At 59.8% G+C, this 24243-nt stretch overlaps 3 protein-coding genes across 5 annotated transcripts; 1 reads left to right on the forward strand and 2 right to left on the reverse strand.

Moving 5' to 3' along the window:
• Window positions 1–1277: 1277 nt before the first annotated feature.
• On the reverse strand, window positions 1278–15878 carry ZMYND10 (zinc finger MYND-type containing 10). 3 transcript variants are annotated; one of them, XM_067303262.1, is made up of 13 exons: window positions 15716–15878; window positions 14909–15017; window positions 13583–13699; window positions 11536–11589; window positions 11042–11194; window positions 8722–8810; window positions 8293–8393; window positions 6086–6258; window positions 5577–5702; window positions 3481–3602; window positions 3114–3239; window positions 2057–2180; window positions 1278–1532 (listed from the first exon to the last, which is right to left on the reverse strand). In XM_067303262.1, exons 1-12 carry the CDS (start codon window positions 15814–15816, stop codon window positions 2090–2092), a joined length of 1362 nt encoding a protein of 453 aa, XP_067159363.1. In that variant the 5' UTR covers window positions 15817–15878; the 3' UTR covers window positions 1278–1532; window positions 2057–2089. The 3 variants fall into 3 exon arrangements, with proteins under 3 accessions (XP_067159363.1, XP_067159364.1, XP_067159362.1); XM_067303263.1 differs by having other exon boundaries at window positions 1278–1709; XM_067303261.1 differs by having other exon boundaries at window positions 1278–2180.
• A 1001-nt stretch (window positions 15879–16879) lies between these two features.
• NPRL2 (NPR2 like, GATOR1 complex subunit) lies at window positions 16880–21015 on the reverse strand. The gene is made up of 9 exons (XM_067303264.1): window positions 20864–21015; window positions 20438–20529; window positions 19722–19890; window positions 18783–18891; window positions 18420–18556; window positions 18026–18097; window positions 17699–17735; window positions 17207–17300; window positions 16880–16962 (listed from the first exon to the last, which is right to left on the reverse strand). The coding sequence occupies exons 1-8, from the start codon at window positions 20933–20935 to the stop codon at window positions 17212–17214; spliced, it is 777 nt and encodes a 258-aa protein (XP_067159365.1). The 5' UTR covers window positions 20936–21015; the 3' UTR covers window positions 16880–16962; window positions 17207–17211.
• Window positions 21016–21288: 273 nt separating this feature from the next.
• Window positions 21289–23802, forward strand: CYB561D2 (cytochrome b561 family member D2). Its single transcript, XM_067303265.1, has 3 exons — window positions 21289–21425; window positions 21503–21540; window positions 21730–23802. Exons 1-3 carry the CDS (start codon window positions 21299–21301, stop codon window positions 22231–22233), a joined length of 669 nt encoding a protein of 222 aa, XP_067159366.1. The 5' UTR covers window positions 21289–21298; the 3' UTR covers window positions 22234–23802.
• Window positions 23803–24243: the final 441 nt, after the last annotated feature.

The following is a 24243-nucleotide window of genomic DNA, read 5'->3' on the forward strand; positions in this document are numbered from 1 at the left end:
CTCCTTGGGAAGGGGCAGTGTGGATGCGTGGAGCTCAGCTCCCCGCCAGCGTGGCTCCATGCAAGGGTCCTGGGCGCTGCCGGGGCGGCAGGGTGGGCACGGAGAGGGGCAGTAAGTCCCGATGCCTCGAGCCCTTGGCCCCCCTTAGCTCTGCAGGCTGCGGAGAACCTCTTTCACGTGTTGGGTTGGGGTTTTTGCTCTGCTCGCCCTGCCACGCTGTTTGGGCCGGGCTGCTGGGAGCAACCAGCCCAAGACTCGGGGCGAGGAGCGGCTGTGGGCTGCCCAAAGGCTTCCTGTCGCCACGCGGAAACACGGCTCGCTCGCTGCGATGCTGCTCTCCGCGAGCGCGGAGGGGCCCCGCAGGCCTGAGGCTGCCCGTTACCTCCGAGACGGTTTCCTGCCCACTCCTGCAGTCCCACAGCGGTGGGGGGGCGGGGGGGGGAAAGGCCCGTTAGTGGCAGCACCTCCAAGCCTCGCCGGCTGCTCCAAGACGTCACCGCTTTCTCAGAAGCGGGGGTATGGCCTCGCCAGTGCTTTGGCTGTCTCAGCCACCCCATCGGAAAAGGAGACGCATATCCCTGCCCTGGGTAGTGCCAGCTGCTGCCACGTGTTCAGCTCCTCCTGTGCACTCAGGAAGAGCAGCAATAGTGCTGGGGTCCCCGATCCTCGTGGGGACGCGGCTGAGAGTCAGGCTTGCGGGGGGGTGCGCCAGCCACGGCTCCTGCTGACCTCTGCCCCCACGGCCCGAGGTAGCAGGGCGCAGGCCATGCACGGGCGAGCCTGGGATGGGCAGGGCGGCTCACGGCGCATCCCAGGCACAGGCAGGGCACGAGTCCACCGGCACGCGCCGGCTGCGGGAGCAGGGGCGGGGGCTGACAGCGCGTGCCCTTGCCAGGTACCCTACTGTGAATGGCGCTGTTCGTGAAAGCAGAGAGGGGGCATCTTCCTCGGAGCCTGCGAGATGGCAGATGACAAAACCCCAAGAAACTCATCTGCTTTACTGCAGCGAGGTCCTTGTGCTAACCACTTCCTCTGCCTCCCTTCCCCCCCGCTGCTCTAATGACAGTGGCTGACAGCTAAGAGATGGTAAGGGGCCGTGTCCCTCCCCCCCGGCCCCTCTGGAGCTCAGTGCAGGGACAAGCACAGACCCTGGCCAGAGAGGGCTTGGCCATTTCGGTAGCCACGATGTCATTTGCTGGGTTTGGGGTTCTCTGGGATTTCTTTTTTTGTTTGCACAGGGTAAAAACTGACACACAAACCACCCCACAAGCACGAGGCAGGGGAGGAAGTGGTTTATCATCTTCAGCCCGTGTGTGGCAGGAGATGCAGGAGGGAGCTGAAGGCCTGTGGGGTGCACAAACACTCCTGCTGTTCCTGGGAGAAGGCAGTGCGGTGGGGACAGGAGAGGCTGAGCCTGGTGAGGGGCCCTGCTGCTGCCACCCTCCAAGCTCGGAGAGCGTTTCTGGGGCACCTGGAGCAGTAGGTGGGAGGATGGGGCCTCTGCGAGGCGCCTGCAGCGGTCGCTTGCTGCGCTGCAGAGCAGAGAGGAGCGCTTTGAGCATCGCTGGCGGGGAAGCGCAGACGGTTGGGCAGACCTGCCTTGTGCAGGGCGCCAGGTGACTGAAGCAGCAAGCAGTTTGCTATTTCTTTCACCAGATAATGCTCTGAGGTTGAGATGTGCCTTCCACATGCAGCGTGCTAAGTAGTTCCTGTTCCGAGCAGGCAACGTCCCAACGAGGTAGTGAGGGCCCTCAGCTGGACAAGCCAGGGCTGGAGCACCCTATGCTGGTGGTGACGGACGGGGGCAGGACTGGGGTGAGCCCACGTCTCGCTAAAGCGGGTGCAAGGCCAGGAGGGCGGCTGCAAGAACTGCCCTGTGTCACCCTCCTGGACGCTCCCCAGCTCCCGGCACCTTGACTGGAGATACTACTGTGTCTCCCACCACCCTCCTGCTGCTGCCCCAGAAGCCTGGCGCGCCCCAGGCCCAAGGGGCTGTAACTAGGGACCTTTGCTCGCTTCTCCTGTTAGCTGGGCTGCTTGCAGGGGAAATCTCTACCTCTCCAAGGCCCAGGCTGGACTCCAATCACAGCTACGCTTTCAGGTCGTCCGCTTGCTTTGGCGCCTCAGCCACCAGGTTGCAGGCTGTCTTGTGCTTCTGCCAGTGCTGGACCTGGCACTCCCTGCAGAGGGGAACGCCGCTGCTCAGGGGCTGGGCCGGCTCTGCCTCGAACCGGGGTGCCCCCTACTCAAGCGGGAACGCAGGGCCTTGCCCATCCTAGCGAGCTGACCAGTGACAAGGAGCAAACCCTGCCACCAACACTGCTCTGTTGCCAGAAGCATGGCCCTGCTGTTGGCCTCAGCCACCGTCTGCTCTCCCAGGGAGTCCCTGGCACTGCCCAGCATTTGTCATGGCCATAGCCCTAGCCCAGCAGGCTTTTCGGATACAGCCCCCAGTCCTGGGGGTTAAAAGAGTTTAACGATATAGCCATGGCCAGACCTTGCTAGATGGTTCAGGATTAGAGAGCATTTAACGTAGTGCCACGGACACAGTTGCCATGTCCCAGCCCCCTGCCCGCACCCAGGGAGCCTTGGGCACTGACTTGCACACCACGTGCCCTGCTCGTGCCCCCCAAGGCCCAGGGGACGGAGACAGTGTCACCACATAGCCGGGAGCATGGGGTCTGCTGCTGCTGCTCTTGTTGTGGGTTGGCAGACACCCAGATAGTCAGCTCGGCACCCTGCAGCACCAGCACAACACTTGCCAGCATCCCCACCACCACCGTCTTGGCATGACGGCCCTGCCACAAGACTCGGAGAGGCACACGGCAAGCGGAGACCCAGCGGTGCTGAGCAGAGCTGCCAGTGCTTCAGTGGTGGCACCTCTTGGAACCAGAGTAAAACCCCTGCACACCTCGGGGAACCCTGCTCAGATCAGCGCTTTGCAGCCTCTCGGGACGCAAATCCCTGCACATCTCCCAGGGGAGGCAAGGCTCCAGGCAGCAGCTGGGAGCCTGACAACCGGCTGGCTTCCCTTGGCCCTTTCACAGCCCCCTCCGCTCTGATCTGCAGTGCTCTGGGGAGCAGCGAGGCACTGGGGCAGCAGGACCCCTTACCGTGTGCAGTACCACTCGTTCCGGCAGCGAGAGCACCGCTTAGCCGCCTCTGAGCCGCACACCCTGCATCTGGGCTTGTCGGGGATGAGAGCCTCCATCATGTCCAGGCTGTACGTCTGGGCCCACCTGCGTCGGGCAGAAAGGGGGTGAGGCCGCCCACAGGGACTGCCATCGAACAACGAGCCGTCCTGGCTGCGTCCTGCCACCGAGGAGACAGGCTGACCCTGCTCTGCTCCCAGCTCTCCCCCTGGTCGGTATCCGTTCCCCCCGTGCTGAGCTCCAGCCCCTGCTAACTGGGACGCTGGCCACCCTGAGCGTCCTGTGTGCAGGTGGCAGGAGAATGGGCCGAGATGGGCCACAGCCTTACCTGCGTGCCTGGAATTTCAGCTCCTCCTCGGTAGGGCTGAACATGCGCTTCACCTGGTGCTTGGCAATGGCCTCCCACTTCCCTGCGTTCTTCTTGAGAATGTGGTCCCAGATGACAGGAACCTGTTGGGAGAGCCGGAGCAGTGAGGAAGCGGTGGTCACAGTCAGCTCTAACATGCTGTGGTACAGGGGCAAGCTGGGGACAGGGGAGCAGCTTTGCCCAAGGCACAAGGAGCACGTACCCCCAGGAATGCAGATGGAAGTGCCTAGCTTTGGAAAAGGCTCTGTGTCCAGGTCTCTGAGAGGAGATGAGCCCTGTGTGCCAGCTGGGTGATGGTGCTGGGGCACCTGGCTACTGCAGATGCTCTGCAGATGCTGCGCCTCCTGCGCTGCTGTGCCTCCCCTACATCCGCAGTGCTCTCTCAGAGTCCCCAGCCCAGAAAAAGGGAGGCAGAAGCCTTCTGGCAGACCCATTCGCCAAGCAGAGGCACTAAGCATTCAGATGAAACAAGCCAAAGCCTTCAGGATCTGGTTGGGAGCAAGAGTTCAGCCACGAGGCCTGGGATCCCAAACAGAAAGCCCTGTGATCTCACTGCTCTGGTGAGCTGCGGCTCAGGCAGCAACTTGAACCCAGTGCTCCAGAGCCTTTTGCCTGAGCAGATTTTTCCACTCATCACTTCCCTGAACACAAACACCAGGAGAAGGGCTGGTCAGTGTGAAAGGGAAAGCACCAGCCAAGAGCAGCGCATGGAGTTCAGGCTCTGGAGGGGAAGATGCCGCTTCAAACAGCGCTGGCATCTCTAGTAGAGTAAAAATAGCCAGGCCTGGAAGGGGAGGAGGGCTGCTCTGTAAGAAGTTGAATGGAAAAAGGCCTTTTCTTGGCTTGGCTCAGTGACAGCGAGTGAGTTCACTGCTCGCTGGGCAGAGTATGGAGCCCATGTGTGCGCTTCCAGCTGGCTCTCCCTGCCTGCAGTGCTGAGCCCCAGTCCTTGGCGGAGGCAGGAGCAACACAAGCACAAAAGGCAAGAGACGGAAGAAGGGCAGGAGCCTGGTCAAGGGCTGGACAAGGTCCCTAGTGTGACAGCCGCCTGCCCTGTCCCACTGACTTGCTGGAAGCTGAGCCAGGGGCACATGGAGCAAATCCATAACCACCTCCACTCTGCAATCCTCAGCGCCGACCGCTTGGCTTCACAGTTTGCAGCCTTGCCCCAGCCCCAGCTCCCGGGCGCAGGCCATGCCTCCAGGCCAGCCTCAGCCGGCTCCCCGTCTGGACACGGCACCCTCCTCCTGAGCCACCCCTCCAGCCGAGCCGAGGGCAACACGCAGCCAGAGCAGCTGCTGGACCTCCCCATTGCTCCAGGGAGCAAGCGTGAGAGCCTCCCCGCAGCTCCAGCTAAAAGAGCCTCCACTGTCCCAGCTCTTTTCAGATGCCTCTGTATAGCTCTGCCCTCTTCCTGACACATACACATAATTTCAACCCATGAGAAGGTGATAAAAACACTTTTCTCCAGAATTTACCACTGAATAGATTAAAACAAAACAAAACAAGGAGCCTGTGTTGTTTGAAAGCCCTCAGGGCCCAGCTCCTGAGCCCCAGACATCAACAGGGATCGGTTTGACTGCAGCTTCTACCATCAGACCACTTTCTTGGCATTCTTCTGTATGCAGTGTGCCAAGCAGCCCCAGGCCAGGGCTGTAAGAGGGACTCTTCCTAGGGAACTCCAGAATTTAGCAGGGAAACAACAACAAATGCTTAACAAAGAGTTAATTGTCAAAGCGAGCAGTTGTCTCTGGTCCATGCAGCCACCACCCCAAAGATTTAATGCAATCTCGACAGCTGTTTATAACCCTGCATTTTTGCCACTAGCTGTGACTGCCTTCCTCCCCGCTCGGCCACAGCTGTAGCAGGAAGGAGGGCTGTCCAGAGGTGTAGGAGAAGTTTGAGGAGGAAGGGGAAGCCAACAGGAGCTGTCAGTGAGGGGTATAAGAGTGAAACGAGTGCTTGGCCCTTGGTGGTAGGAAAAGGGGGTTGGGAGCTACCAGGCTTGAACCAGAGCAGCTGGAGAGATGAAGGAAGAACCAAATGAAATGGGATACCTGTTCCAGGACGAGATCCTTTTTGGGGGGAGCTGGCTCTGTCACTGCTAGCTGGCTCAGAAATCTCTGCATCTCCACCAGGTTGGGTAGCTGGTCAAGAAGGACATCTGTCAGGAATGCACGGAGCTGCAGCCAGGGAGGGGAAGAGAAGAGTGAACTGAGGGAGGCTGAGATAAGGGAGCCTGAGCTGAGTTACCAGGGTCTGGGGAGAAAGAGGCATCTGTGTGTGCAGGGGGTCCAGTACTGCAAGAGCAGCGATCTGTGGGGCACTGGCGGAGCTCCACATGGGGGTCCCAAGGGAGGCACAGGCAGACACAAGCTTTGCCACTGCTGGCAGGGGGTCAGATCCTACTGCTCTCATTACTGGCCCCCAGAGAGCCCACCTGGGGTCCAGCACCACAGTGAGGACCCATCAGCTTGTGATGGGGAGATGCCCAGAGGTGCCTAGCACTGGCAAGGTCCTACCCTGTGCTGCAGGACCTGTGGTCCACGTGGCTGTAGCAGCCTACCTTGAGGAGCTGGCTCTTATTGAAGCCATCAAAGTGATATTTGCGCCGGCATTCAGGGCTGAGCAGCAGGTTGTAGAGGGCGAGCCACACCTGCCCATCGAGTTTGGTCATCTTCACCTGGTCTTCAGGGGGCACCACATGCCACGCTCCATTCTCAAACTTCTTGAGCTTGCCTGAGGGACAGAACAACATGCTGCTCCAGGGACAGAGAGAGCTGCCTGAGAAAAGATAGCTCAGAGGCGGGGATGCTGGCCTAGGCTCAATTCCTTACTCTGGCACAGGTAAGCCCCCCTCTCTCTGCTTGCCTCAGTTTCCCCATCCCTTTGCTAAGCATAGTAGCCTTCTTGATACTGAGACATTCAATATCTTAAAGAGCACAAAAAGCATAAAGAATATGTATTAAAGCAATAGGGCTGTAAAATGAACTGAAAAAAATCTCTGTGATATCACCCTCTGTTCCCGACCAAGAAGGAGGGGGTACTAGCAGACAGCAAGGAGCCCAGGCCACAGCAGCAGAGGGGCTGCTGGACGTGCATTAGATGCAGATGCAGGGCTGTTTTGGGATACCAGCATGACCAATACCTGTTCTTCCTGAGGTTCTGCTGTCAATGAAAGCCAGAAGTAGCATGAACATAATCAAAGTGACAAAACAAGCTCCAAGAACTACTGTGTTGCTCTGGGGGACGAGGGAGGATGCAGCCCTGTATCTGCACAGCGTGGAAATGCCTTTGCACTTTTGTTTCTTCCCAGTCCCTCCCTCAGAGCCCTGGATCAAAGGTCCCTCTGACACCCCAAGCACACAGGGAGAAGGGATGCATTTCCTGGCTGGAGGAAGAAGGAGAGCTCCCACATCCAGCTGGGCTCCTCTCGGCAGACGCAGAGCTGTGTGCTTCCCAGCAGCTCTTCCTTCCTCGCCCGTGCTGTGAACCCCCTAGTGAGGCCCTTTCCCCTCGCAAGGGCTGCAGTGGGGCACGCCGGTTCCCACGCTCCAGGCCGCACAGCTGGCCAGCCGCCCCACTCTGCAAGTCGGGCCCCAGCAGGGCGCAGACCCCACAGCACTGCCCCACACGCTGCTTGGAGCACCCATGCACAGCGCAGACAGCTGCTCTCCCCCACACGGGGGGCCCGCGAGTGCCAGGAAGGCCTGAGCCATTGCAGGGCTCCCCGGCATTGCAGCCCACACGTGCCCCAATTCCCCATCCAGATGGGCTCGGCTGGGAAAGGCAGCACTGCAGGACATGGTATCCTTGCGCACCCTGGTCTGCTGTGCCCAAGACAGCTGCAGGTCAGGGCCCTGGGGAGTCCCTGGGGGCCCTGCCTACACTTGGGAACACGCTCTACGGGCAGGCCCAAGAAAGGGGACTGTGCCCCCCCACTGCACAGCTGCTCCAAGGGGTGCAGCAAGGAGACTGGGGCAGGGCACAGGGACTGCCTGGGGACAGACCTGGCTGCGGAGGTGCAGGACGCAGGGCTGATGGCACAGGCAATGGGACAGGGCTGCTGTGAGAAGGCAGGGAACATACAACCTGATCAGAGGCCCTTGGCAGGAGTGAAGCTCAACAACCAGCAGCTTCAGGGCAACTGGTTTGCTGCTTGGAAGAGCCCATGTCTGGGCTCCAAGTCTTTTCACTGTTCCAGAAAGGTACAGACAAGTTGAGACTGCCTACGTAGGTGCTACCACCATGGTCACGCTCAGCCATGAGTCACTGAGCACTAGTGCAGACAGATAGCCCAACTCTGCCCGTCAGTCTCCAAGCTTGCATTTCACTGGGCTTGAGACTGTTGCATCTCTTTGGAAGGCAAGTCTGGCTGGCTCCTTCCAGGGAGAGGGAGGTGATAAACTGGTGTTTTTAAGCTGCCCTTGTCTTTCTGTGTCTGGAATGTGACTCCTTAGAGGAACAGGTAGGGCTGGTGGATGTGCTAGACTCCTGCTCCTGTCCTAGCCATGATCAGTTTGGATGAGACAAAGCCCTGTACAGGGATCGGCTTTTGGGATTGCTGCTAGTCCCCTCAGTCCAGCTGTGCTGCAGCTGCTGACACGCTCCAGGCAGGGAGCACTAGACGCGAGCAAGGGAAAAAGGCTGGAAAGAAGGTTAGAGGGAGAGCAGCTTTCTGCAAGGGCTCCTACAGAAGACCCATCTGTAGATGCAGGCCCCAGCAAGACACCACAGCACTTCAGGTACTGTAGTGTGGGACACGATCGCTACCTGCTTCGCGGCAGCTCCACGGGCAATGCTCCACCAGCTCGACAAGGAGGCAGGGCAGGTTGTGGGTGTTCAGCATCCGTGTCAGTGCACTCAGGGGCAAACTGGAGATAAAACAGGAGGGGTGAAATGGCTCTCAGACAAATGCCAGAACAGATACAAACACTCCCCCAGGCAACTGGGAGTGTTTATATCATTTGCTTCCCAAGAGAGGCAGGAAAAACACAATAACAGTCAGAACAGCTCTGGGTTCCCACAAGTACCACAGAGCAGGGTGGACTGCTGCATTCGCCTCCCGAGGTGCAGTGCCACCACCACCACCACCGATACAGCCAGCTGCTGAAAGAGGTCTGGGCCTAGCAGGGCTGCCACCCCAGAGGAAACTCAAAGTGAGAGGTTGGTGTGTGTCCTCTGGCGCTCCTGGGCACCTACCTGTCCACCTGGTCAGTGATGAATCGCAGCACAGACAGGGCCTTCAGGGAAATCTCAAACTCCATCATCTCCGCCTGCTTCTGCAGCTCCTGCGGAGAGGTAAGCACAGACTCTGGATTTCAAGGCCCTGTTTCTGAAAAGCTACAAGGAGGCAGCTCACTGGCTGCGCAACAGTAGCCACAGACTGGGGAGAAAATCCTGTGAAGCAGACTCTGCTCCCATGTCAACTGTGACAGCACTGCCTGTTTGCCAGGGCAGGGACAGAAGCGCTTGCTGCCCACGGTTGCTTGTCCCTCATCTCCCAAACCTCAACAGGCCACGCGTGGCAGCAGCGCCACTGTGCAGGGCATACACCCAGCCCTGACCCCCACCCAGAACAGCACCCTGAACACGCAGACCCACCACAGCAGTCCTCACACCCCCTGAGAAAAGGCCAGTTTCAGACTGCTCCTCCCTCCCCTTCCCGGATCACCTTGTGGCCCTTGTCCCTGCAGAACCATGTAAGGCCGAGGCAGATCGACAGAGGAGCCTGGGGAAGGTGGGGAGAAACTTGGCCCTGGAGCAGCTGCGGAACTACCTCCACCTCTCCTAGACCTGCCTCTGCCCTCCAGCTTGCTTACATCCAACTAGATCTCCCTGTGGCTGTCCCAGCCCACAGCCACACTGAGCTCTCTGTCTACCCAGCCTCCCACATTTCCCAGTCAGCGCGGACACCACATCCCTCCTCCATGCACTCAGGCTAACAGCCTGAACATCCTCTGACTCAGCCTCTTTCGAGACCATCACGATGTCTAGGCTGAGAGGTGCCAATTTGTTCTTCCTGGCCCAAACAGAGCCTCCCTTCTCCAGTCTCGAATGCTCGTCAGCTCACATCTCCATGTGCAAAGCGCCGACTTCAGCAACTCCCATCTTACCCTGCTTGTATTCCTGTAGAACTCCACTGCAACAGTTCCCTTCCAAATTCCTGCGGTGAGAATACCTCTCCCTGTGCCAGCTGCCCCACACATTTCCAAGAGAGCCTTTGGGACTCTTCCCCTCCCACGTGTCACCACCTCGCTTTCCGAACTCCCACACTGAGACATTAGTGCTCGTGATGATGCCCAAAGGAGCCCTGGTTTCCCACAGCTCCTGCCGGTATCCAAACCTTATCTCTGCTCCCTTAATGCTGCCTTTTGTCTGTGCCTCTGAGTGATAGCATTGGGCATCCTGCTCCAGGGGCTGCCACAGTACACAGACATAAAGGACAACAGGCTCCACAACACCGGAGAGGCCATGAACAGTTGTTTAGCATGGGGTTATTGTACAAAGAGTTAGCAGAGACCGGAATGAATCAGAGGAAACCAGGTTCCTCGGAGACAAGCACTTTTCAGAAACGTATTAGTGAAGAAAGATCATTCTTCCTTTAGTCAGTCAAAGCACTAACAGAGACCCCCCAGCTGGGAAAACATTTCCTGGAAAACATCCCTATTGTGCTCAGAAGCCCTCCACTTCCTTCCCTTTTCTGGAAAAGGAGCACATGCTTGGGCAGCAAGCCAAAGGATGGACGCAATGCAGGGAGATACTGCCAAGCTTGCAGACTATCACTTTAAATTCACTCTTTCAGACAGTCTTCATGATGCAGTTTAAGGAGAAAACTTTAGGCACTGAGAAGCAAAGTCCCAGAAGCACAGAGAGCTCTCACACCAGAAAGATGTGTGCAAGAGCAGCCCTGAAACACCGACTGGGAACAGCTCTGGGTTCGCAGCTGGCCCAGACCACATACAGATGAGTTATTTCTCAGAGGGTTTTGGAAGTTGGCGGGAAATGCTTTAGGCTGATACCCAGTCACATCACACACAGATCTAAAGAGAGAGCACTCTCATGGTTAATCCTGGCTGGCTCCAGGGGCTGCCTGAGCTCAGGCGGTCTCACAAGGCAGGCAGCTCTAGGGAGATGTAACCATGCAGCTTTCAAGAGCAACAGCAAATGCCAAATGACGGCACTGAATACTTTGCCTCAGTTTTGACTCTCCAGGGCTCCCCCAGGTCAGAGTGCCAGCTCCAAATTCACACTGTATGAAGTGAGGCCTCAAGCTGGCACTGTCGCAAGTTGCGGCTGAAGCGTCGTTGAGGGATGAAGGGAAGAGCACGCAGCCTCTCCATGCTGAGCTGCTGGCGCAGCTAACCCCAGACTCCCTTGGAGATGGGTGAGAGGTGCCAATGTCGCAGCTAAGGGATTCTCCATAGGAAGGCCCCTCTGTGCCTGTAACCGCAGCCTCTTCAGGCTGTCCACCTCCTCTGTCACACACATGTCCCAACAAGCTACAGTATTTTTTCCTCACCTGCATGGATGATGGACTGGCCAGAGCCGTGGGATGGAGCTCCTCCTGGGTCACTATCTGTCCATTCGCACTCCGAGCTGCGAGCAGGGTCAGTTTTCGGTGGCAGTAATCAATCAGATCCAGAATGCTGTCCTCTGCCGACTCACAGATCTCCTTCACAACAGCAAGGGTTTCACAGAGGGCCATCCCCTCACAGGATGGCTTTCAGAGCCACACAGAACAAGCCCGGCTCTTGGGCCGGGCTCACAGAAGGTGAAGGTTGCCTGGGTTATCTTAAAAGCACATTTCCCCTCTCTCATCTTTGTCTTTTCTACAGTGGCAAAAAGAGGCTGAGAACACTGCTGGGCCTGGAGCTGGTTCTCTGCCCACGTAACACAGTCTCAAAGTGAAACTCTTGGGGTGAGATGGTGGCACCCCACAGTCACCTGAAATCACAGCTACGACCTCCCATCCCCAGGGGCTCTAGACTAAAGAAAGCTAAACATGCCTCTTACCTTGTAAAAAAACACTGTCTCCAAGAGGTTAATGATGGAAGCTTCATGATGCAGCTGAGGGAGCAAAATGGCAAGAGTGAGGTAATGGAGTGGAGCAGTCACCAGCATCCAAGGACACAGGCAATGGGACTGGGAGCAGGGTTCTTCTAAAAAGCTGCTTATATAGTTATGGCCAAAAGCCTGGTTCAAGAGCCAAATTCAGCTGAAGTAACTTGCAAAACTCTATTTAATACAGTCCATGTCCATATCATAACATCACTATAATAATATAACACTCTAATACAGAACCATAGTCTTCAGAAGCCACACTCCCTGGCAGGCAGTGTTTGCTGCAGCCAAAGCACTGCTCCAAGGATGCATCTGGAGCCTGTTGCGTGGGGACCAGGCCCTCCAGGCCTCTGTTTCTGCACTACAGCACAAGCGCACTGAGATGGGACAGTGCTCTGAGCTGTTGCTCTGCGCTCAGCCCCACTGGGACCAGGGCAGTGTGAACAGAGTTTTCCTGAGGCTAGGAACCATGAGATAACTGCCCTGAGGCAATGCTGCAGACAAACAGCTGTCCAGTGAAGAAACTACCTTTCCCCAGGAAGATGTTACCCCAGACTGAGAACAGGGTAACGTTTCCCAGCTTTGGGCAGATTTGTCGTAGCTCAAGAGCTGCATCCCTGCATCGGGCAGCCAAGTTCCTGAGATCATTCCCTTGCCAAGAATGGCCCAAGGAACTGCTGCTCTCAGAAGCTCAGAAAGAGAAAAGCCACCATTTTTTTTAACCCCGAGGCATGTAAACCCAGTGAGTGCTTGTGTTAGAGGCACCAGAGAAAAACAGTGCTCAGAAGGGCAAGTGCCAGCAGGGTTAGTGCTGTTTGGGAGCCAGAGTAGCGCCAAGTAAAATAGGAGCTGCAAGCCAGGAGTGCAGCTCTGCCTCCGAACAAGGCTTTAGCTGCACCTAGCACCACTGGAGGGCCTGCAGCTCCTGCAAGCCCGTTTGCAATTAGGCAGGGGGTCCGGGGTGCCAGCCCTGCCTGCATCCGAGCTCTGCTGGATCTGGGCTCCCTGTCCCTCTGGGGGCGTGAAGACAGCCCCCAGCAGGGCCCTGAGCCAGGATCACCGCTGTTCAGGGACACACCGACTCACAGCACAGCCTGCCCGCAGGATCCTGCTCCGTGCCCTTCCCCAGGCAGGGAGGACACAGTGTCGTGTCCAGTATCTCCCCCTGCCCTGCGTCACAGGCAGGGAGCACAGAAGAACCTGTCGGAAGTAAGTGCTGTGACTCAGGGAGCTGCAGAGCATCAGTGAGGAAGAGGGCCCAGTCTTCCTCCCAAAGGGCTTTGCATCCCGCTGGAAGGAGGGTGTAGGATTAGATTGGATTGGTGGCACTTCTCAGTGCAGGCTGTATTTTCCCAGGGACGCTGCAATTGAAGAGCTTCTCCTGGCTGCAAAGTAAGAACATAAGGGAGCCTGTCAAAATCCTAGAGGCTGTGTTAGACTGTACCAGCCAAAACGAGCACCAGCTGCAGGGACTGTTAACCAACAGGTAGGGAACCACAACGGACACAAGCTTGTTGCTCTTGGCTTTGGGAAAGCAGGTGCTTCCCACTGTGTCACAGTGTCCACAGCAGCTTCTCAGCCCAGGGAGTTATTAAAGTATAGCAGTGTCTGCCCAGATTCCAGGCTAGTGAATGAATTCTGCTGCTTGCCCAACTCTCCTGTAGTTTCAGGGGAAAGCGATATCACTCCATTTCTTTTCCTAACTGTAGTTTCCTTTTACTACGTACTGCTAAAGAACTGCATTTCAGACCTGGCAGAAATGTTCAGAGCATCAAGCTGTGCGGGATTCTCAGGAAAGCTGCGAATGACTGAGGCCATTTTACCACAGACAAGCTGGCCAAGTCCTCTGCCTCCTGTCCTCGCAGAGCCCAGCACCTCCTGCCTGCCCTGGCTCTTCAGCTCTTCCCATCCGAACAGGCTTTTTACCCCCTACAGGGCAATGCCCACCACACGCTCGGCTCTCTAACGACAGCCTGTTCCCACAGCCTCCCCTACTCACCACCACGTAGATGGGAAAGGTGCTCGTTGGTTTGAAGTCTTCCAGCCGGCACAGCACAGGAAAGATCTTGTGCTTCCAGATCTCCACAGAGATCAGCTCCCCAATGAGAACGGGAATCTAGAGAGGGAGGGATGGGGGAGTGAAGCCTTTCAGAGCAGCGCTAGACACATGGGCCAGGCTGTGCCCAGCACCTCGTGGCTGTTTCAGTCCTGGGGCACGTGATGCAGCACCAAACGGTTTGGTTTGTTACCCCACCAGTTTCTGAGCCTTTCCTTCACAGCACATGCTGCTACAGCGGCAAGGGAAGCAGCAGCTTGCTTCCCTGGCTATCACACGAGCAGGAGGAGCCCAGCGGGTACATCAGGCAGGGCCCAGGCAGCACATCTACTATCTATTTCCCAACGCAACAGTCGCACTTGAAAAGGGATGCAGTTTTATTGCCAACGTTCAACTGTGCAGGCTTCCAAGTGACGTCAGGGAGGAAGGCAGCCTGCAAGCACACAGTCTTTGTATCCGTCTAGCTCAGAAATCAACAGCTTTTCACCGCCAGTCATTGGCCTCAGAGACCAGATGGCAGAAATAGCTTCTAGGCTTACAAACGGGGCGGGGAAAGGAGTCACTGAGCAACGGGCAGAAGCAGGCCACCAGGACCTGCTGATGCATCCCAGGATGTTTTGGGACTGAGACAGCCTGGATATAGGGCAGAGAACTGTAACTTGGGAGGGGGGTGAGAGAATTAGGATAACAAAACAAAATCCAGAGAGGAACCAGAGACCAACAAGTAGAAATACCACAGCTTGTCTTTTAATTTTTTTTAAAAAAGCAGCAATGGCAAACCAGCAGTCAATAACTTTGCCAGAAATATAGATCAGATTCCTCACCATCGGCAGTTTATTCCACGATTGCATAACATTGTCCAAAAGACAATCCCAGCTTGAGGGCAAGGGCTGGCACAGGGGTCACTGGAGCACCCACCCAGGGCCTTGCTTAATGCAGGTCACATTAAAACATCCCTCCTGACTTTGCAATTCATGACTGCCAAAGACAAAGAAGCAATCCAGGGAACAATATCAAGACTGCAATGCCAGTAGCGGCCGGGAAGGGCAAACCACAAGTAGCCAGGACACGTTTCTCAGGTGGGAAAAGCCTGCCTCACATGTAGCCGGGCAGAGGAAAAAAGCAGGACCCTCCCCAGCAAACGCTTCCTCGCCAAAAGGAATGGGGCTGGAGTACCAGACCGGGCCTTAGGCAGCGGGGATCAGGCCCAGCCTGGCCCCGGGATCATCACTGGGTGCTCTCCCTAGGAGACGGGCAGCCAGGGCTCACCTTGGCGTAGCTGACGAGCAGCTCTGTGAGGAGCTGCTCCTGGCCCGCGGAGGCGCTCAGGATGGCGTGCATGTTGAGCTTCTCCACGGACTCGTGCTGCCGAAGCCACCTACAGAGCAGCCGGCAAAGGCATCGGTGCCAGGGCCCTCCAGCCAGCTGCCGCTTTGGGGCTCCACTGCCCTCCCTACTCAGAGGCTCCGAGACCAACAGGCAGCGCCTGCAAACGCCGGGAAGGTCCCACACCTAGGGAAACCTACTCCCAGCAGGAGCACCTCTCCCTCCCTCTGGAAAGTGCAGCCCCAATCCCCAAGAAAAGGCCCAAGGCTACCACGAAATGGCCCAAATGCCACCCTGCCCCCTAACTCTGCACCCTGAGGCAGCAACTCCACTAAGGTAGCTCCAACCCCACTGCCCTTCGCCTGCTGGCCTAACTGCCCCCAGCCACTGCTGAGACACCCCCCAAAATGCAGACCTTCCTCTCCATCTCCCCCACAGACCCCCGGGGACACCCCACAACCAGGGCCTCTGCTCTCCCTCCCCACACAGACCCCCAGGGATACCCCACAACCGGGGCCTCTGCTCTCCCTCTCCGCACAGACCCCCGGGGACACCCCACAACCGGGGCCTCTGCTCTCCCCCATCACACAGACCCCCGGGGACACCCCACAACCGGGGCCTCTGCTCTCCCCCATCACACAGACCCCTGGGGACACCCCACAACTAGAGGCCATCCTTCCCTTCCCCCCCCACTCCAAACGCCCGCCACCCCCAACTCCCCCCTCCCCCAACACTGGGGTGCCCCCGGACCCCTGCCCGCCGGTGTCGCGCAGCTCGGTGCCCTGCAGCGCCTGCACCAGCGCCTCGGCCTCCGCGGGCAGCAGCAGCAGCTCGGGCCCCGCGGCCGCCATGGCTGCGACAGGCGGCGCCGTCGCTATGGCAACGGGGCGCGCGCCGGCGCCGCCGGGCGGGGCGCGGGGCACGAGGGGGGCGGGGCGCTCTGCCGCCCCCTGGCGGCGCGGGGGAGCGGCCGCAGGCTGCGGCCCCTCGGGGAGCGGGGCCGCCCCGCGACGGGACGGGACCGGGCATTGCTGGCCACAGGCCCCGGGGCACGGAGCCCACCCCGGCTCCGGTGGCGGTGCCGCAGGGCGCCCCGGGGGCGGCCGTCACTTCCAGCAGACGATGATGTTGGGGTCGTTCTCCAGGCGCTCGTCCAGCTCCTTGTAGCTCATGCCTGGGGGAGGCAGAGGCGGCGCGGCGTGAGAGGGGCGCATCCTGCACACGTTACACGGGGCTGGCCGCCCCACGGGGACCCCGAGCTCCTGTGCTCCAGGTGTGCAGCCCTGGCTGGGGCAGCACAGCTGGAGCAGGACCCCCTCCACCCTCCAGCTCCCAGCCAGCTCTCCCTGCAGTTTTAAGATCCACAAAGGGGCAGGGGCGGGGGAGACCCTGAAGCCAGATCACAGCCCTGAGCATGCAGGTCCCCCTTTGACCCCGCGAGCTGCATGGAGCCAGGCTCCTCACCTGTCTTACAGCAGATCTCGTCGTAACTGTGGCAGCCCGTGTACAGCCTGGCTGGGTGACTTCGCTCATCCCGGGCTACCTTGACAGGGTATTTCTGGAGCCGTCGGATAAGGCCCTTCATCAAGCCAAACTGGATGAGCCTCCTGAAGGACAAGAGGAGAGACTGCTCACAGCTGGGGCCACAGTGTTGACACCTCAAACACTGTCCTGTGCCAGCTGCCCCCATTCCCTGCCGGTTCCACCATGCAACACCACTGCACCCTCCTGCCTCAGTTTCCCCATCTGTAAAAGCAGGGGAGAGAGCAGGGGTTTGGCACTTGCTCTTTGCGAGCCCTAGCATTAACCTGTGCTGGCCCGTCCACCAACAGCGTCAGCACTGCCCTCTGGGACCAGGTAAGAAGGTGCTGGCTCAGACCTTTCGTCCACTCTCTGGAGCTGCAGGGTGTAGCGGGAGATGAGGTCGCGCACGGTCGTGCCAGGGCTCAGACCGCAGTACAGCTGGAAGACGTCCCTGAGGCTGGCTCGTTTGTGCCCTGTGGGGGTCAGACGCGGCTGCAGTTACTAGCCACCAGCTGGCCCCCCTCTCACCGCAGGGTGGCCGACAACGGGGTTTCTAGGCCCGGCTTTGCTTTCTGGAGACCCTGCGTAGGGTGGCAGGGAGCTGGGGCAGACAGTGCTGCGCTGGAGCCTAGAGCTCCTGCGGAGCCTTATGCCTCCCTACCACCCCCTCCGCATCAGGCCTGCCCCCACGCGCAGCCCAGCGCGGGCTCACCACACCTTGCTTAGTGACGTAGGACAGGCATTCTTCTTGCAGACACTTGTCGTCCACCAGGTCCTGGACCTTCGGCGTGGTGCAGTACACGTTTGAGTACTGGAGAGCAAGGGAAAGCCAGCTCTGCTCAGCCACAGATCAAAGAGCTCAATTTGCCCGGCACCGAACCCAGTCCCACACTACGCGGCTACCCCCAACGGCACAGCTGCCTGGCAAATGCCATCTGCAGCGCAGCTGCCACAAGCCAGCCCTTCCTGCAATGCTCCCCGTGGGTAGACAGGGATAAAAGGTGCGACTTTGCCTTCCGAGCCGGGCTCGGCACCGGGAAGCCCGCTCAGCTGCGCTCTCTGCGGGTAGAGCGCCAGGGCTGCAGCACAGCGAGGCCTCTGCCCCTGGCTGGCGCCCACAGCCGAACCGCGGGAGAGCGGCCTTCCCGCGCAGCCCGATACCCGCTTGCGGCCCCGCACTCGCTCCGGCCTCGTTCCAGCCCGACCCACCTGGAGGATGGAGACAAGCGTGACGACTCCATAGTACCTGCAGACACAGAGTGAAACACAGAGGTTGCAGAGATCCTCTCTGCCACACCCACCCTTCTTCAGGGTCGGCAATTTCCCGCAGAAGAAACAGCATGAAAACAAGCTTTCAAGTGGGGGCAGAGAGGCCAGGGCACAGGGCTGGACCCAGCCCCCAGGCAAGGAACGATTCTGGGCCGGGATTATTCTGACAACTGACCCACATAGCTCAGGGGCCGTGCGTGCATCGGGAGCTCAGGGTGCTGCTCCCCTTCCCCACACTCACAGCAGGTTTTGCACAGCAATGCGCACCAAGTTCAACTCCACGTCGGCTTCTGCAGAAATCTTCTGGACGTGCCGAAATCCATCAATGTACGGCAGAATCTAGGAGGAGAGAAGGCAAGAGCTAGTGCGGCAGAAGGTAAGGAGCTGCACAGGAGATGACAGCACAGCCACCCAAGGCGTCACCCCAGAGCCCAAGAAACTCCCCAGCACCTGGGAGCATTCTGGGAAGGGCAGGCTCCATCCCCAGCAGCATTCACCTGTTTGAGTAGTTTGCTTCTAGGGCTGCACACAAGACAGGAGAACACTGAACTGTGCTAGTTAATGTGGTGATCTCCAGGACGGCCTGGCAGTCCCCTCTGCCTCTGGGCAGGCAGGAATGGAGCCTGCTAAAAGTGTACTCCCCCCAGTTAAGGACACAGACCTGTTGCGTTGTGAGATCCCACTGGGAATTGAAGAAATCGTCCTTGTCTTGGGTGAAGACTGGCACATCGTACTCCTGCACGATGGGAGGGTCCGGGCGCTGCTCGATCACCTTCAGGTGGATGGTGTTCGATTCATCTGGCCAGAGAACAGGGAGTGCTCAGTTCCCATAGAAACCTCTGCTCCCTTGGGAGCTCGCTCCCATCAGCTCCATAACGCCACGACTGTGAGCGCCAGGAACCAAGGCTGCTGGCACCAGGCAAGGTTCGCCTGCCCCAACCCTCTCCACACGGCTCCAGCCAGCAGAAAGCAAAGCCCTTGCTGCTGCTGCGGCTGCCCTGCAGAGCTACTGCAGCTGCGGTACCTATGGGCAGGGTGCACTTTCCTTTGGCGTTCAGCTCCTCCAGCAGGATGGTCATTATCGGAACCAGCTTCTGTTTACTCTCCTCGTTGGAGATGAAGCCACTTTCCAGCTAAAGAAAGCAGAAAGTTGTGTCAGCTCCTCCCAGTGCGATTACCGGCTATAGGAACCGCACGCGTCTCTGGGATCCCTTCCTCTGCTCATCTTCACTGCCAGCCTTAGAGAATCTCTCCTCAAACAGCGAGCAGCAAATCCGGCCTAGTGGCTAGTAAAATGAAGGGGCACTGTAGCGACAGCAGAGGTCCCACGGCATCAACAGAGCAAGGATCTGCCAGGAGCCAAAGCTGTCTTCAGAGCAGCAAGCAGGCAGGAGGCCTGCGAGCAGTTTCCTCATTTCAAGTGTTCCTTGATCTTTCTACAGTTTAAAAAAAAGCCGTACAGAGAGAGCTCTGATGAAAGCTCAGGGGAAGTTTAGGAACATTTATTACTCTTAAACTTACTCCAAGCTCTGCACGGGTAAAAACGGCACAATCCCCTCCTCAATGGTAAGCCTGGCCCATACCCCAGCAATGCCCAGTGATCTGCAATTTGCACTGGGATGTTGATGACACTGTGGGGCAGATCTTGAGCAGCAGCCAGAGACAGACAGACAGACAGCCTCAAAGAGACAGAGCACCACGGGCAGCTCCCTGGAAGCATGTTTCTTTGAGAGGCAATGTTTCCAGCTCCCGTCAAATACCTACCAGCAGGCATAATGATCTTCCTTGCTGATCCAGCATAGCAGAGCACTGTCAAACATGCCCCATGCCAGGCTGCCTGCCCTCGTGCCCCTGCGGACTGGCGGGGAAAGAGCCCTGTCCTAGACCCGAGGCGGGCGAAGCAGGGAAGCCCTTGGCCAGGTCCCCCTCCAGCTTGGAGCAGTGCGTTTATCTGGGGCCTTACCTCCAGGGTGGTGAGGTAGCCAGCCAGCTTCTTCACTATGGGCTCCAGCGCACAGGCCTTGGCTCTGGCGTCACACACGAAGCCCAGGTTGAAGAGCAGAGCGTTTCGGCTGTACTTCTTGTGCTCGATACAAACAGGACAGCCGATCAGCTTCTTCTCCATGGCAGTCCTGTTGGAGAGACAGGCCTAACCTGCACCTACCTCTTCGTGGAGGCAGAGGATGCGAGCCCCATGAAAGGTTAGTTCCCAGTTTGCTTTGGAAACAGAGATTCTCTTTGCTCTGCAGGAAAATTGATGCATCTTCCCCAAACGCTCAGCCTGTCCTCAGAGTGCAAAACAGACTTTCTGAGGAATCACAAGGGAAAGAGTCAATCATCAGAGGGAAAACCTGCATCCTTTCCGAAACCAGTGCTGCTCTCAACACCAATTTGCATTTCCTGGATTTGTGGCTGACAGAGAACCACAGGCAGTGCCAGTTACCCCCAAAACCAGATACTCAGACTCTCTGCGTGAGTAACGCTGGGCATTTTAATTAACCTGTTAACCCCTGGGATAGGAATCCCTGCGAACCCAGAGCCAGAGCTGGCAGCTGGAAGATTCGGTGCTGTCACATAACCCAGCTGTCACCTCCGCCGAGCCAGCAGCGAAGACCTGGCCGGTTCTGGCGGGGACAGCGGATCCCGCTGGGACTAGGCACGCGCCTCGACAACACTCACACAGTGATGAGCTTGTTCTGCAGCTCGGGCTTCGTGATGACGTACACCTGGATGGTGTCAAAGAGCTCCCGAGATATGAAGTCCTCGGGGACCTGCAGCACCAGAGAAAGCCCAGCTCTCCCCCGCACTACATCCCCCGACGGAGGGCGCGGCCCCCCGCAGCAGGGGACGAGGGCTGCGCCGGGGCTCCTCGCCTCCCGGGAGGGAGAGGGATCGCACAGCGGCACGCACGGGGCTGCCTTGTGCCCGCCCAGGTGCGCCGCCCCTTCCCCTCCTTTCCCTTCCCTTCCCTCCACCGGCCCGGCCCGGCCCGGCCGCTCGCTGATCCCGGGCCCGGCCCGGTGCCTGGGCCCGGCCCGGTGCCGCACCCGCTCGGCCACGCCGGGCCCCGGCCCCCGCTATCCCCCCGCGGGGGTCCGGCCCCACCTGGTAGGTGATCTTGGGCCCCAGCGTGGGGTGGAACTCGCTGAAGAAGACGCACTCGATCCTGCCGCCCATGGCGGCGCGGCCGGGGCCGGGCCGGGCCGGGCCTGGGGCGGCCCCGCTGCAGCTACGGCGAGCGGAGCGGAGCGGCGGCCGCAGCGCGCATGCGCCGCCGGGCCCAGCCAGCTCCCATAGCGTTTCCGCGTGCGCGCAGAACGCCTCTCCCGGTCTGACACGGGAGAGCCGAGCGCGCCTACGTCACGCGCGCGGGGGCGGAAGGGTGCGGGACTTTACTCTGAGCGACAGCGCCGCCCGCCACTCGGCGGCGGCGCGAGCGGTGCGGGGGCGGGCTCCGACGCTGACGGACAGCCGTCTCGGCCAACGAGGGGGCGCCCCTGCGGGCCCTCGGCGCGGCGGCGGTGCCGGCCGCCGCCCGCCATGGCCCTGCCGGCGGAGGCCGAGTCCCGCCTGTACCGGGCGCTGCGGGCCGCCTCGGGCGCCGCCGCCCACGCCGCGGCGCTCGGCTTCCCCGCCGCCGTGGCGCTGCCGGCGCGGCCCGGCTCCAGTGAGTGCGGGGGACGGCGGGGGCCGCGCCGGGGGGCCGCGCCGGGCCGGGCCTCACCGCTCTGCCTTCCCTTGCAGGCCTCTTCTCCTGGCACCCGCTGCTCATGGCGCTCGCGGTAAGTCCCGCCGCACCGGGGCCGCCCCCGCCGCCGCCCCCGAGCTGCCCCGGCGGCGCAGCGCGGGGGTCTCGGCGGGTGGCAGCCGGCCGAGCCCCCCCCCCCCGCGCGGAGCAGCGAGGGCAGCGGCGGCCCCGCAGGGAGGGGTCGGGGCGGCCGGGGCCGACGCTGCTGCCTTCTGCCCCCCAGTTCTCCTTCCTGATGACGGAGGCCCTGCTGGTGTTCTCCCCGGAGAGCTCCCCGCTGCGCTCCTTCTCCCGCAAAGTCAAAGTGCGGGTGCACTGGGCCCTGCAGCTGCTCGCGCTCCTCTGTGCCCTCCTGGGGCTGGGCATCATCAGCTACAACAAGCACCTGAACGGCAAGGCGCACTTCGTCACCTGGCACGGCCTGACGGGGCTGCTGACCGTGCTGTACGCCAGCATGCAGTGTGCGGGGGGGGTGGTCCTTCTCTACCCCAAGCTGATGAAGAACTGGACGCTGGCCAAGCTGAAGCTGTACCACGCAACCTCGGGGCTGGTGGGGTACCTCCTGGGCTGTGCCAGCCTGATGCTAGGCATGTGCTCCTTGTGGTTTACCACCTCGGTGACCGGCATCTCCTGGTACCTCTTGATGCTGTGTCCCATTCTCACCAGCCTGGTTATCATGAACCAGGTGAGCAATGCTTACCTGTACCGCAAACGGAGCCAGCACTGAGGGCCCAGCATGGATCTGAGCTTTCCTTGTGCGATCCAGCAGGGCCAGGGCTCTGCGGGCTGCTGGACCTGGGAAGCCTCCCGTGGGGGGTTCCTACTCGCAGTCGCAGCGCTCTCCTCAGAAGTAGATTTCTTCCTACTCGTCTGTCGTTAGTCCTAGAGTGTCTGTAGTGTCAACCCTGGTCTTGGGGAGCAGCTACGATGTGCATAACCCAGGTGATGGGCACGAGCTGCCTGGCCTGGGCCCACCTTGGTGGTGAACAGCTTGCCAGCACAGGTAGCCCTGCTGGTCCCTGCAACAGCTTGCTGCCTGGCAGAGGACTGCTTGCCCGCTCTGATGCTGGGAACCAGAAGGCTCATGGCACCTGTCACTCAGGATTTCTTCCCTTGCACAGCAGGTTTGTTTTGGAGCGGGCAGGCAGGCTAGGAGCTGTTACCTTCCTCGGGGGAGTCCCTGCTCACCGGGGGCTGAGGGCTGGTTTCTCCCGGCTGCCCGCTTGCCACGGGGGGTGGCTGGGCAGAGCCGTGGCAGATGGCAGCCCTGTGGCCAGCAGGGGTGATGGCCGTGCCAAGCACGCGCCCCGCTGCCTCTCCTGCACCAAGGGCGGTGTCTCCGGCAAAAGTGTGGGGCAGGGCTGTGGCTTCAGCCAGCCCTGCCGGGGGAGGGGGGCCGAAGCGGGATGAGGGGGCATCCGCGGCGAGCCGCGTGGGGCACAGCCCCGTGGCCACAAGCCCAGGCGCCCGTCTCCACGCACAAATCCCTGCTGCCTGCCGGGGCACCTAGCAGCGTGACGGTGACGCCTAGGCCTGGCAGCAGCAGGGGCTGTTTTACGCAGCACGTTATCGAGCTCAGCTGCAAACCAGCAATCTGCTGAGGCCTGGTTTGCCCCCGTGTCTGATGCCTCCTCTGGGCGCAGCAGCCCCGCTCTGTCTTGTTACCGGCTGAGCCAAGGAGCAGCTCTGAGGGGCAGAAGGAAAAGCGTAAGCGCAGGAGGAGCAGGAGCGCCTTTGCCTCCTGCTGGCATGTGTGGGACTCCGTGCAAGGGGAGAGCGCGCCCTGCCAGCCCCCTCCGCTGGCGGTGCTGCCCCCGGGCCTTGGCAGAGCTCCCCTTGCAGCGGGACGGCGCCGTGCGCTCCCCCGGCCTGGCTCAGGGAGCGGGCTGGCTCCGGCGGGCTCCTCGGGGAGCTGGTCGTGGCGCTTGTCGCTCATCTGGAGGACGAGTCGTCGAGCCAGCCTGCGAAGGGACCGCTTGGAAGGCAGCAAGCAACCTCACCCTGCCTCGTCTCGCCTGCTGGGCACCCGCAGGCCAGCGTAACAGCACCCTCCTCCAGCACAGCAGCTCTCGGGACCAGACGCGGCCTGGACAGCCGGGGTGCCGCACGGCTTGATCTGCTGGTAGAATCAAGTGCCGTCTCCCCAGCCTGCGATGCGGCGCTGGAGTGGCCCCAGGGCTCCCGCCTCAAGGCAAATCGTGCTCTCTGCAGGGCCGGAGAGCTGGGAACAGCTCCCCAACTGGGAAATTCCTCTGTATCCAGAGCTTTTATTCAATAAAGATTTCAGGCAGCTACAGCATGGCAGATCTGCTGATTGCTCTGGGGGGAGGCGATGTTTCCCCCTCTGAAGCAAGAGGTTTCTTACCTGTGGGGGGGATGCATTTAACAAGGCAGCAAACATGCTGTTCCCAGGGGTGTTTGCCCTGGTGCGGGGCTGAGCTGGCACCAGCTTTCAGGCGCCCAGGCTGCCCTCAAACTCCTGAACAGAGAAAGGGGAGAGGGGAAGGGGACTCTCAATTTCTTTCTGAGCAACATGGGTTGCCCTAAACTGAAGGGACCATGCAAGACCGCCTGGCCAGGGCAGTTCCCTGTCTTGTCTGGCTTTCCGGGCACATGGTTTGGGGTCAGCAAAGCCCATGTCTGTGTCCTCCAGTGAGCACATCTTTGTACTCTTCCCACCTCCTCCCTTCCAGCCAGCCTGCTTCTAAACCCCAGGAGCCAGGCCAGCAGGGGCTGG

The sequence above is a fragment of the Apteryx mantelli genome, chromosome 12 (assembly GCF_036417845.1).
Source record: "Apteryx mantelli isolate bAptMan1 chromosome 12, bAptMan1.hap1, whole genome shotgun sequence".
Classification (NCBI taxonomy): Eukaryota; Metazoa; Chordata; class Aves; order Apterygiformes; family Apterygidae; genus Apteryx; species Apteryx mantelli.